The sequence below is a fragment of the Azolla caroliniana genome, unplaced genomic scaffold (genome assembly GCF_043228905.1).
Source record: "Azolla caroliniana isolate FFs.n. ecotype wild unplaced genomic scaffold, voAzoCaro1.0.p SCAF_15, whole genome shotgun sequence".
Taxonomy (NCBI): Eukaryota; Viridiplantae; Streptophyta; class Polypodiopsida; order Salviniales; family Salviniaceae; genus Azolla; species Azolla caroliniana.
In genome coordinates, this window is record NW_028230450.1 from 6,532,870 (window position 1) to 6,547,144 (window position 14,275).

The following is a 14,275-nucleotide window of genomic DNA, read 5'->3' on the forward strand; positions in this document are numbered from 1 at the left end:
ATCACTACTTGCGGGAGAGAGTCGAAGAAGGAGAGTTTTCCTTGGTGAAGATCCATACTGACGACAATGGATCCGACATGTTGACAAAGAACCTACCTATGGATAGACTCAGAGTCTGTCGATAGAAGACAGGACTGACTGACTTCCTCCCACAGGAGTGAAGGGGGAGTTTGTTGGGAATATGTCCCTCCAATGGGAGGAGGAACCGACTATCCAGAAGTTGCTGGCAGTCGATGACTACGAGGAGCCAACTGATCGGACCAAGGAGTGCCGACAGTCGAAGACAGGGAAGATCTTACTGTTCCGAAAGCCGACAGTCGAAGAGTCGAAAACAGTGAGTCGACTATTTGATAGTTCGACTATTATTATTATAGCAATAATAATAATGATACGTAGCAGAGGTTACATTTGTAAATAGCCCATACAGTGTATAAGTATAAATATACTTAGAGCAAAATGTGAGAAAAAAGAGATTGCAGAACAGAAGTAGCGCGAGAGCGTGAGAGACAGAGAGTGAGTGAGAGCGGCGTCATAGCTGTGTGCGTAACAGCAGACGCCAAGAGCCCTGCGTGGCTGATACACTCGAAGGAGTGTTGTAACATTCTGTGTTGTATATCCACTATACATAGTGAAGCTCTGTTCCCGTGGTTTTCTCCCATTTTAGGGTTTCCACGTTAAATCTCTGTGCACGATTGTTGTCCTATTTTTCCCGACATATCTATGATTCGTATTTTAGCACAGTTCATTTATTGTGATTTGACCGAACAATTTCTCAACATTATTCCATTCTATTACCAGGTACGACCACTATGCATTAAAGATGTTCCGGAACTGTGTTGCATTGGAGGACCCTAAGCAAGTGAACTTCATCAAAATGAGGATCCAAAGTATTTGGGATTGTCCCAATCAAGATCAAGAAGTTAGGGCAAAGCATATCAACAAAACAATCGGAGATGTTCCAGATGACATCTCGAGAACCAATGGAGCTTATAGATGAAGATGCAGGGGACCTCGTGGATCTAGAAGATGTATTAGAGTTCGAACATGCAAACGATTCAGTTGAGCGTACCAAGGATGCCAATGACGAAAATGTTGAACAAACAGCGGATCCTGAGCCTCACCTACCAGATTTACTTTTAGATTAAAATGTATAATTTGGAAATATCACTGCTACATCATTTGAATAGTATTCATTGTAAAACTTTGACGTAATACATCATTTGGGTTTTTCTGTAATTTTTGTTGTATGACTTGTTAAAATTAGACTTTAAGTTATAATTTACATGTTAGATGTTGTTGTGAGCCTTGTTGATAGTATGATTGAAAAGTTATTGTTGACAGGTTTATTTCCGCATTGACGGTGTCATGAATCATTTGTCATTGGAAAGTTCTTGTCTACATAGTAGTAACTCTTAATTGTAATCTCCACAATTTCCTTTAAGATGTATTGTATGTAAATACGTATGAAATTAGTTGAAGACAATCGTTCTTTGGGGTATGATATTCATATTATGCACAAAATACTCCATGATTTTATACTCTTTCATTTTAACATAATATTGGAATGTTATTGTATACTGGTTTCATTCAACATTGACGATGTCACATGCATGTGTCATTGGAATATTTCTCTTCGACATAATAGTAGCTCTTACTTGCAATATTCACATTTTCCTTTAAGATGTATTATATGTAAATATAAGTAAAAGATAAGTACATGACAATTATTAGACGGGGTATGATTTCTATATTGTGCACAATGACATGCAATTTAGTTATACTTGCATGGACTTTATACCTTATCTAAGATTTGAATAAAATACATGACCCATAAAATGTAGGACTATTGATTTTTTTGTCGTGATATTATTTAGTTCTAAATTTTGGGTCGTTTTTAAAAACCATGTATGCATGTGTTGTACCTATTAGAAAGTCTGCCACTGGGTCAATGATTGGAACAATTTCCAAAGAGGAAGCGGAAATCGGCATTTCTACATCTTTCAGCAAAGCATCCATACTACATTCAAGCATTGCAAAGGGAGGGGGATGACTAGAATAATCTCCATAGATGGAGCGGAAACCGACATTCCTATTTCTTGCCTCAAAGTGTCCATACTACATTCAGGCAATGCAAATTGAGGGGTATATTGGAGCAAAGAAATTTTGGAAGATAAACCAATTAGGTAAAACCATATCCTTTTTACAAAGTAACTTGATAGATAGCCTTTTTCGACAATGTCCCTAAATGTAGATGAGTTAACATCTAGAACTCTTCCAATTGTTGCCCCAATTTTGGGAACAACCTCCCTCCGTTCCTTACCTAGGCTGGAAAAACCACAATGCGTGTAAAGTAGCCTGTTACGTCTGCTTGTAGAATTGTTGTATCAAAGTCATGGGTTCATGGGAAAAAAGAACCCATGCACCTAAGACTTCTACCGAGTGAATGGCAAGGAGATCGAAGAGAAGAATGGTTTGAAAACTCCAATTGATAGCAACCTCGGCCCATCATATTTTATCAATAATCTTATTGAGTTTCTCATGTAACACTATCTAAAGAACATGACGGAGATCCCCTCTACTCGTTCCAACTGAACATTGATAGTATCGTTGATTGTAGGAGAAGCAGGAGCCAATTCATTGGATCGCCCCCTAGGCGTTGACGATGACAATGTAGACATAAAATCTCTTCTCGTCATCTATATGTAATTTTCCCTATTTCCTGTCTCCTCCTCCCCAATCACCACCACCACTGCCTTCTACTTCTACTTCTTTGCCTGAGCTGTGACAAATAAAATAGCAATTTTGAAAGAAAGCAAACCTGTTTGAATGAATTTATTGACCAGGGGCACAGATCTACAGCTACTACAGAGTGGCGGAATGAATTTGTCTCCCAATGGTTGCTTTCTTTCTTATCCTACGTAGTTAGTGAAGCTTAGAGAAGGGAAGGAATTTCAGTATAAGATAGCGAGGATTTGATGCAAAGGAATGTTGTACAGAGAGTAGTCGTGACAAAAAGAACTTTATGGATGTTTAACCATTATACTTGTCATATTGTTGGAAATTCTTGGCCATTACCTTCTTTAGCACAAAGAAATGCCTGGATTGATATCCCTATCTTGAGTAAGTTCTCAAAGTAATCGTAAAGTGCTTCTAATCCTTGATAATGCTCCTGGTTTGGACATGAAGATGTAACCTCCTTCAGATAACTATGGTGAAATGGGCATGAAGGGTTTTGGCTTACCAATTTCATTATTTGTCCCTTTTGTAATATCATATTTGTATATTTAGTGTATTATCTTGGCTACCAACCATACATTGTAAGATAACATTTTGTACAACACACCATTTGTATATGGGTTATACATATGAATGAAAACAATCATTTTGTTTATGGCACATTTTGTACAAGTCACCATTTTGAATGTACACTTTCACCATTAAATTCAATATACACTTTCAAAATGGTGGTTTCCTTTCAATATACACCATTTTGTATATTGGTTATACATATGAAAGGAAACCACCATTTTGAAAGTGTATATTGAATTTAATGGTTAGTTGTCAAATTTGGGTGCGCAATGTTGGTGATTATGTTGGAACTTATAGTGTAATGTCAAATTGTATGCATTATATGGAAAGCATTCTTACATGCAATCAATATATTAATGATAGGCTTTCCAATGCTTCATAACATCAATGCAATTCATATATATAAGATCTCTGTGTCTATTTGGCAATGAAGAGTATTCTTATGCATAATCAAGATATTGATGATAGGCTTTCCAACATCTCGATATTATCAATGCAACTCATATATATATATATATATAAGTTTTTTTTTCCTTTTTTCCCCTGAAAATATCCTTTTATTAGTTATAAACAATTGTTACAAGAATGTTGATCTACCGTCAAGCTTCCCTTGATATGTTGCACTCTTCCATGGGTCCCCATCCCTAAAGGATAGATAGTATCAACACTCCACCACTCAATAACCTAGTTATTAATTGGTGGTGGGAACAACCATACTAGTGGTGCTAAGCACCACATGGGTGTTGCATTTTGTAGTGTGAGAAAAGGGCCTTTCTGCCAATGGGCGATAAATTTGAGGCGTTGCAACACTACAACATCTGTCTCACCTTTAATTTCATCATACTGCCCTTTCAAGGTACCATATGTATCTCGATGTTCCGTACACTTTCCACGAGATGAACAGTAGTATTATCAAACACCTTAGAACATCGGGCAATCCAAATAAACCACATTGTGGTGGTGCATAACATCTCCCATACCTCTTGCATTGCCTTTAACATATAAGGAATTTCCATATGACTTTGTTACACCACCATTATCCTTTCTCTTTGATTTCTATAATCATATCATTTGAACATGCCTCATATGGGCACATCATTTGTGCTATTGTAGCCTATACTACCATATCCCACGAAACTTCATGCATATGTCTCTCCTGGTTGAGAACCTAGTGATTCTCCCTGTGCCCACACATCCCCACACAAATCGTGTTGTAGCGGTTTGCTATTTTTATAAATGTAATGCTAATAAAATATGCTGCAAATTTGAATTTGTTTCTACTCAAGACTGTGTGGTTTTATTGTTCATGAACCTGTTTGGCTAGATTTAAGGAAAATGAACACCCTTTCCTATTTAATAGATAGTTATGAAGTGGTTGCATTTGCTGCTACTAAAATGGTTCTCATCAAAACTATTTTGTGGACTACAAACATTTGGGAGTTATACTAGATTTTTTGTTAGTTAGATAGAGATCATAAATACCAATTTAACAGCTTTGTTGTTGCAGTGGAACAACAAAACCATTTCAACAGTTTCAGGATATCTTTCAAGGTGATCCTGATAATGAAGTGAAAGAGTTGCCAAAGCTTATAGATAAAAAGGTTGGTCTTCCTTTGAATGATGTAAATTTCTCGTTTCTGGAATTGCAACAATTATTGAACTAAACCGTTCATGATGGTATTCACGTTCAATGCCATTATTAAGGTCAAGATAGAGTCTTTTATTCATTTATAGGAACCGTCGATTGTTTTAGGATAATATCTTCATTATTTCTAACCAAAGTCGAAGTATTCGATGTTGCAATTGGACTTAAGGTATGTCAATATTTTCATTGAAATTGTTTCAATTGGACTTAAGTGTAGTTTTCCTCATGCAGATCATTATTATGAAATATAAAGATGAATTGTGTATGAAGACCTTTCTGTTTTCTAGGTGGAGGTAGTTGCGCAATTTGGTGTGGTTTTTTTTTGTTTTTGCATTGGGTCTAGAGTTGTCAACAAGCAAGGTCTTTGTCTCTCGCACTATTATTAGATACATCAGTAGTATTTTTTCCCCCCCATTGACATCATTTTGTGTTTTTGTCTCTAATGGAATGTATCCATGAAATGTTTACCTCAAATTTCATTGTACTATTTTTTCTGATCTTGTTTAGTTCATGCTCATTTGTCAAGTCTACATATTGGAATGTTTCTTTTGGAAACCACACACACACATATATATAGTGTACTATAATCATGAATGTGACATGTCTGTATGAAAAAGAAAAAGATGCATTTGTAGAGTATAACATTGCAGAGAAGTATGGGGGAGTATTTAGGAGGATAATTAGGACTCTCTTTTGCATATTGCCTTACAATTAAGAGTTGTGCGGGTTGTGGCAATCTTTGGGGGCCTTCTGCAAATTATTCTCTTCATGTGCCTATGTGGTATAACAACATTGGTAGCGGTAGTATCTAATGTTCAACATTTTGTGGGGATTAGATATAAATTTTTGTGCTATGTAGCTATATGGAGGGAAAACAACAAAGGGAATCTTTGTATGGACTTTCTTGTCAATCTCTTCTTACAGGAGTTGAGCATTTTCCATGGATTTCCTCATTTTTAACAATGGTCGCAAGCTCGATTATTATATTGGACATCCCTCACCCAATGTATGTGCTAGGCATGCCTATATGTAATATGATATGCATCTGGCCCTCTAGGATATTGGTTGTGAAGAGAGTTTTCTCTAATGTTTCCCTCACTAATCATAATTAAATTTATTTTTGTTGCTTTTTGCAATCATAATTATGTGCTAATATCAGAGGTGGTGTCTCCTTCATATCAATAAATTTTGAGCCCTTGTGAATGATTATTCTATCACCAGGTAAAATGCTTGAAACCATGAATCCTGGAGAGAAGCATCCTTCACGCGTTATTGGGATTCCAATTGTTGAATTTAAGCCAAAAGTTCCTGAAGCTAGGTGGTAGTATTCCATGGTATAAAGTCAAAAAACCAAGAAAATGCCCAAATTATGAAAGCTAACTTTACATGGAACATGAGTGAGTTGCATACTATTGTGAATAGAGTGAATGAGTGAGTTTGAAAATGTGAATGTGTCATTTCTTCTTGTGTTGGCTCATGATCCATAGGTAGAGTATTCCATGGTATAAAGTCAAATAATAAAGAAAAAACCCAAATTATGATAGTTAAGTTTACTTGGAACATGAGTGAGTTGCATATTAAAGTGGCAATCAAACATAGCCCAAATGGTAAGAGCTAACTTTACTTGAACAAAAGTGTTAATTCTTTGGCTAATGGAACATGTCATGAGGAGACCATTCTTTGACTTGTATTTCCAAAAATCAGTTAGTATTTGCTTCCAATATTGTTTGAGCTACAAAATCACTTTCCAAGCAAAGTCATGGATATGTGTGTTCAAGCTATTTTGAAGCAGGCAAGCATTAAATAAATAACTCTTTTGACTTTCTATAAAGACCTATTTGGTTGTATCATGTTGCCAAAATAATTCAAGGGCATTCCACCTAAAATTCTTGCATGCATTCTTTGTTAAGAAATCAATGATAGAAAATTTGATTGCAATATCGTAGCAATCCATGCATAGACCACTTTACAAATCTCCAATACATCAACTTTTCAAGTTGTCAACTTGCTTGATCTTTGGCAAGAATATTGCACATTAGAGGCTGTCTAAGATGGAGAACAATCTTATTTGGAATGTCATCGGTGATTTATGAAAAGAAGCATCTTAAGAGTTATAGAAAAACAAACGTTCAATCCGGCAACTAAAGCTTAAGTCCACTTGCATCAATCAAAGTTTGCAAATGTTTAGTTATAAACTTATATACTAGGGCACAAAGGTACGGTCAACAACATATGGTTAAGTGTTTGATGACGTCAATTTTACACCTTTTAGACTATTACGGCACCATGAACATGAACACATTTAATAATTAAGGTGTTGAACTCAATACCACTATTACGACCCCTTAGATGTAAATGAAGTGTAAAGTGACTACATACCCTAAGAAAGAAATCGAAGAAGAAGAAAACCAAAAAGAAAGAATTCAAAGAAGAAAAGGACTTGAACCATAGACCTAACATGTCTTAAACATAACTCTAACCATTACCCTATTCACTTTTGTTTAATTCTTTGTTTGTTTCATTCTTTTTTAGAGTTGGGCTCTTGCCCAAAGTTGGTCGAGCTAGTGATAGAGGCTATCAGACAACGAGGCTCCCTTGTGATAGAGTTGGGCTCCTAGTGATAGAGGTTGTCAGACAGTGGGGCTCCTTGTGATAGAGTCGGGCTCCTAGTGGCAGAGGCTGTCAGACAGTAGGGCTCCTTGTGACAGAGTCGGGCTCCTGGTGACAGAGGCTCCTTTTGACAATGGGGGCTCTTTTTGTTAGACTTTTGACAAAGTCGGGCTCCTAGTGGCAGAGATTGTCAGACAACGAGGCTCCTTGTGACAGAGTCGGGCTCCTGGTGACAGTTGTTGTCAGCTTTTTATCCACATTGGATGGTGGAGATCGCACACGCCATCAACGGTGCGACCTGCACCGTCCGCGCCCGCAATTCCCTCTCTTGCCCTCTTTAATTTTTGGTAGTAGTTAGTCACGAGCAGAGCATACAGTATACATATGTATGTATGTATGTATGTTTATATGTTTGTGTATATACACATTTCCCTGTTTTTATGTATTACTCATTATTACTCTGTTTCTCATACCTCTGTTTCTGCACATATACTACTCATTATTACTCTGTTTCTCATACCTATGTTTCTGCACATATACTACTCATTATTACTCTGTTTCTCATACCTTTGCATGTGATCTCATCAATGGCTTTTCACGAGCTTCCCAACATCATCATGAACCGCTCCTCTTCATACCTTCTTCATCCTCTTCTTCTTCTTCTTCAAGAAAACACACTCATTTTTTCTTCATCACCATGTCTGCTATACCTCCTCCTCTTCCATCCTTTGACAACTACATCACCAGGGCTCCCAGTCCACATTATGAATCTTCCTTTCCTACTAATCACTATCATCATCATCATGATGACCTTGTGGATGATTATAGTTCCATTAATGCAGAGCTGATGACTGTGCCATTGTACCGGGGTCCATATAATACTCATGGTGTCTCTGATCAACCATGTATTGGTAACCTCAGTCCCCTCAGCCAAACCTTATGGAAGAACTTGAAAAAGCAGAGGCTACATGAGGTGGAGCTCACATCTCATCATTCTCACGTCATCAGTAATTATGGTAATTCTGCAGAAGCATGGTTGACTTGGAAAGACCTCACTGTCACAGTTACTTCCATGGCTAGCTCAGATGTTGATCATTCCCGTCCTCATCATCGTGCTCTTCTTCAGCATGTCAATGGCTTTGCTGAACCAGGATGCATGTTGGCCATCATGGGTCCTTCTGGCTCTGGCAAATCCACTCTCTTAGATGCCCTTTCAGGTATGACGTTATATGTACATATATCTGACTATGTGTATGTAAATGTGTACATAATCTAACTATGTCTATGTCTATGTCTATATGTGTATGTATATGTGTATGTGTATGTGTGTGTGTGTGTGTGTGTATGCTTCATTATGCTTAACCCATGGTTATTTCTCACTGTGTAGATGTGGTCTCACTGTGTAGATGTGTGTGTGTGTGTGTGTGTGTGTGTATGCTTCATTATGCTTAACCCATGGTTATTTCTCACTGTGTAGATGTGGTCTCACTGTGTAGATGTGTGTGTGTGTGTGTGTGTGTGTGTGTGTATGCTTCATCATGCTTAACCCATGGTTATTTCTCACTGTGTAGATGTGGTCTCACTGTGTAGATGTGTGTGTGTGTGTGTGTGTGTGTGTGTGTATGCTTCATCATGCTTAACCCATGGTTATTTCTCACTGTGTAGATGTGGTCTCGTTTAACTTAATACTCCCTCAGTACCGTTTCATTTTCATTAAAAAAGGCAGCAAACCATTTCCACATGTGGATAAATGTATGGACATGGTCTTCTAAATGTTGCCTCTTTTAACTTACTTTGTACAGTATATGTCTATATTCAGAAAATGCTATAAATTATTTATGCCATCTATATTCATTGATGAGAATACATACATACATACATACATACATATATATATATATATATATATATATATGTATATATGGACATGGCTGCTTCTTGACGTATTGCATCACATTGAGGATTGAAATTTGAGAATTGAGAACTGAGAGGGTATTGTGATGTGGTTATCGCTGCTTTACATACGCATCATATCTGATGTTAAAACTATGCTTTAACAATATCAACAGGGCGGCTCGCCAAGAGTGCCATTGCAACGGGTGATGTTCTTCTCAATGGACAGCGAAAAAGGCTCACATATGGTTCTGTGGTAATTAATGAGATGCTGCTAACATCATGATGAAATTTATAGTCACTAGAAGCAATAAAGACATTTTTCTCATTATGATTATTCTGCAATATATCCGGACCCCAACATTCTATATAAGCTTCTACAGGACAATAGGGGCATGCACATAATGTTTATATCATTGTAAACAAGAAACATGAAGGAAAAGGGGGTTCTTTCCATATTAATTCCCACATGGCAAAAATGTCTGAAGACTTCTCAAAACTGGAACTATCATGATGAATGAAAACTTTAGCTAAGGAATACTATCAATCAATTAATTCAATTCTCTATATGATATAGGCTTATGTGACACAAGAGGATACTCTTCTAGGAACTCTGACGGTGAGAGAAACCATTCACTACTCAGCTCATTTGAGACTGCCAGATGAAATGCCCAGCCATGAAAAAGAAAGCATTGTTCAGAGCACTATCTTAGAGATGGGTCTTCAAGACTGTGCCAATACCCCAGTGGGAAATTGGCATTTACGGGGTCTCAGTGGCGGTGAGAAGCGGAGAGTGAGCATCGCATTGGAGATTTTAATGAGACCAAGGCTTCTCTTTCTTGATGAACCAACTAGTGGATTAGATAGGTAAGTGTGTGTGTGTAATTTCAAACCCTACTGACAAAATCATTCATTGGTATGAGAAGGGTGTGGAATAATGTTTTTGTTATCGTTGTTGTAGTGCTGCGGCATTTTTTGTGATTCAGACATTAAGGAGTTTGTCGAGGGATGGGCGAACTGTGCTTTTCTCAATTCATCAACCTAGTAGTGAAGTGTTTGCTCTCTTTGATAACCTATTCATCCTGTCAGGGGGCAGGACAATTTACTTTGGACCAGCCGCACGTGCTCATGAGGTGAGAAGATGTGTGTGTGTAAACCCTCTACATTATGTGCACTCTTGGCCTATAAATGCAAACTTTTCCTTATTCAATCAGGCTAAAGCACTCTAAACACAGTATACTTATGTCTGTATGGCTTTTAAGCATGCCTCATGTAGAACTCATGAGGCTATTCTGTTAAGCATATATTATGATGTCTTCTTCCCTTTTTCAAGTAACTTATTTGTATCTTTATGTAATCCTTTTTTATTGCAACTGATCCATATGATTATTCCATTTTGCACCAGTTTTTCGCTCAATCTGGATTCCCTTGCCCTCCGAGGAGGAACCCATCAGATCATTTTCTTCGGTGTGTAAACTCAGATTTTGACCGTGTGAAAAAATCACTCAAAGGTTCATTCCTACGCACGGTAAAAAATACATTAAAAAACCCGTCATTTTCTTTTCTCCTTTTAAATCTGCCATTTATATGTTCTCCTCACTCTTGACAAGAATTCATTTGTGACAATTCTTTGCTATAAAAGGTGAGCTTCATTTTGTGACCTTGCTTTTGCTATTCAGTAATAGCATTCTTAACATGCGCATATAGATATTTTTATTGTCAAATATTGTCTTTTCCCTTCCCTCATGTAGATGTGCCCTTAATTCTTTACTTCAACTGATTTAATCTGCATTTTGTTGTCTTCCAAAGATAAATACTGTTGAAGATCCACTGGATAAGTATTCCACATCTGAAGTTATTGAGATGTTGAGCAATGCATATGATACTTCCGAACATTCTATGGTAACAGCTGCTCGGATCTATGAGATGGCACAAGTTGTAAGTAATTTACTCCCTTTCTTCCTATCTTGAGTTTTTTAATATAATCATTCTTTTTAAGTTTCTTGTGCTTGGAAGAAAAGGTGTAGATGTGTTGTTTACATCTTATGACTCGACAAATAAGTAAATGTTTCCTATTCCAGAAAGGCACCATTTTGGATCCTAGTGGTAGCCAAGCAAGCTTTTGGATGCAATGCAATACATTGACAAGGAGATCTTTTGTGAACATGTCAAGAGATTTGGGCTATTATTGGCTTCGCCTCGTCATATACATCATTGTGGCAATAAGTGTTGGAAGCCTTTATTTGAATGTTGGAACTGGCTATAATGCCATTCTGGTGAGGACAATACGTTTAATTCATCATATCTTAACCATGAAAAAAGTTATTTGAGCTTTCCTAACCTAGCAAATATTTTATTTAATACCCTAGGCACGCGGTGCTTGCACCTCATATGTGTCAGGATTTGTCACTTTCATGTCAATTGGAGGCTTTCCATCTTTTATAGAGGATTTGAAGGTTAGGTTTGAACCAATTGGATACCTAATCTACGCTATAACTACTCCACTTCACAAAGATGTTGTGAATATATATATGTATATATATGAAGTTATTGTTTGGATTTTTTTCCCTAGGTCTTCCAAAGAGAGAGATTAAATGGACACTATGGTGTATTACCCTTTGTGGTTGCAAATACATTATCATCACTCCCTTATTTGCTTGCAATCGCATTCGTTGCGGGTACCATTGTTTACTTCATGGCAGGTTTACACCCTGGCTTCACACATTACCTTTATTTTGTGATCGGCCTTTTCGCATGTATTGGAGTGGTGGAAAGCTTGATGATGGCAGTTGCCAGTGTTGTGCCTAACTTCCTCATGGGGATCATAACTGGGGCTGGTATTTTGGTAAGTGTGAAATTCTCGCTCTTGCATGTTAAAAAAGATTGACAAAGTATTTTTGTTATGAAATCCTTACAGATGTGTTTTAGATGAACTTAAGTACACATTCCACATAATAAACATGATTAAACTGACCGAATATGTAGAATATAGGTACTAAAGAATGAATAAAGAGAAGAAAAAACTATAAAAAGGTGGCAAAAACTTTATATACCAATAGCCTTAGGCATTTGTCCTCACCATAATTGTGGAGTTTTATGGCCCGATCAAAGGCCATCCAATAATTGATGAGACTACTCTAGCCGTAATTAACGTCTAATAATGTATTTATTGGTAATGATCATAGGCTCATAGCATATACAATATCTCTCTCTTTTGTAGGGTGTTTTTATGTTGGTTGCTGGATTTTTCCGGCTTCCTAATGACTTACCGAAGATTATATGGAGATATCCTATGTCTTACATGAGCTTCGACTATTGGGCATTGCAAGTATGTCTTCGTACTCTTAGGAGTTTTTATTGATAGATTAACTTTATCAAATTTTCATATTTGGTCCAACTTCTCTGATGAAAATTCATGGACCTTCATTTGTGTGTATAGGGGCAATATAAAAATGACCTCTTGGGTCTTGAGTTTGAGAACATTAGCCCTCTGCTGCCACGTATCAAGGGAGAACAAATCCTAAGGGACTTCTTTCAAATAGACCTTACTTGGAACAAGTGGTGGGATATTGCTATGGTTTTTGCAAATATATTTGCCTTCCGTCTTATCTTCTTCATTAACATCAAGTTAAACGAGAAAGTGACACCATATGTCCGTGCCTCCTACACCAAGCATATTGCTTGGTTGAAAAGCAAGAGACATCGCTCGAAGATTGTTACAACCAATGAGGTCATAAGCATAGGATGAAAAACATCTTATAATACCTAAATTTGCACATTTCATACTTTTATGGCCACCACATAAAATCTTAATTTTTATAAAGTTGGTTTAACTATCAACCCAATTAACACATTGCATTATCTCTATCTGTTGTATAAATAATTGTGGCTAGATTGCCATCACAGAAACTAGCGGCTATTTTTATGACAGCTTTTTGAAATGATTTGGCCAATCTTATAACAAATTAAGGAAATACAATTGATATACCCAAAAAACCAGCTAAATATTGTGAAATTTTGAAATATTAATCCTATTTTTGCACTTTGAAGGTTCCATAACCTATCAATTTGTCCACACATTTATATTTCTTTGAGTTTAAGAGGTTCCTTATTCCTTACATAAACCCTACCATGCATTCTGAAGATTTCCCAACGTATCAATTTGCCAACCATTTACATTTTGCGAAGTCTAAGAGGTTCCTTATTCTTTGCATTGAAATTAAGCATGCTTTGATGTACAAAAAGCATCCACCAAGATAGTCATGAGTTGCTTCTCTTCAAACTATATACTAAATTTTCACATGCTATGTATAGTAATTGAGGAGTCAAGAACAACACGAGTTACACCATCTCATAAAGTAGCAACACAAACTCAAACAAAATAAGGGGGCTCAACTTCACGTTGCATGTGAGAAAATGCCAATTTAAATATATGTATGTATGTCAATGCCAATTTAAATAAAACATCCAAATGTTTTGTAGTTGCAAATATTTAGTCATTGCGACCATGAATTGATATTGAAGTAGAACCAATGTTCAAAATCCAACTTATCATAGGACCTAGAGATAATACAATATTAGATGGGATGAAAGGGATGTTGATATCATAAAGATATATATATATATATATATATTGTAAAAAGAATAGCATGCGGAAGCAATAGAAAACCGAACACAGAAACGCAGTTATAATGGAGAGCTTGAATATACACAGTACTCGAGAGAGACAAAGAGAGAGAGTCAATACACACAACTCAATTAAAAAATAATACTCAATCTGTACATAGGATGTGCTCAGTGAGCACTTTTATACAAGTC

The 14,275-nt window shown here is 36.7% G+C and overlaps 1 protein-coding gene across 1 annotated transcript; it reads left to right on the plus strand.

The window, feature by feature from the left end:
* The first annotated feature begins 8,203 nt into the window (after nucleotides 1–8,203).
* Nucleotides 8,204–13,302, plus strand: LOC147854497 (ABC transporter G family member 11-like). Its single transcript, XM_087331435.1, has 11 exons — nucleotides 8,204–8,781; nucleotides 9,634–9,713; nucleotides 10,035–10,324; nucleotides 10,419–10,590; nucleotides 10,863–10,985; nucleotides 11,267–11,395; nucleotides 11,539–11,733; nucleotides 11,827–11,913; nucleotides 12,030–12,302; nucleotides 12,678–12,785; nucleotides 12,897–13,302. The coding sequence occupies exons 1-11, from the start codon at nucleotides 8,262–8,264 to the stop codon at nucleotides 13,203–13,205; spliced, it is 2,286 nt and encodes a 761-aa protein (XP_087187561.1). The 5' UTR covers nucleotides 8,204–8,261; the 3' UTR covers nucleotides 13,206–13,302.
* Nucleotides 13,303–14,275: the final 973 nt, after the last annotated feature.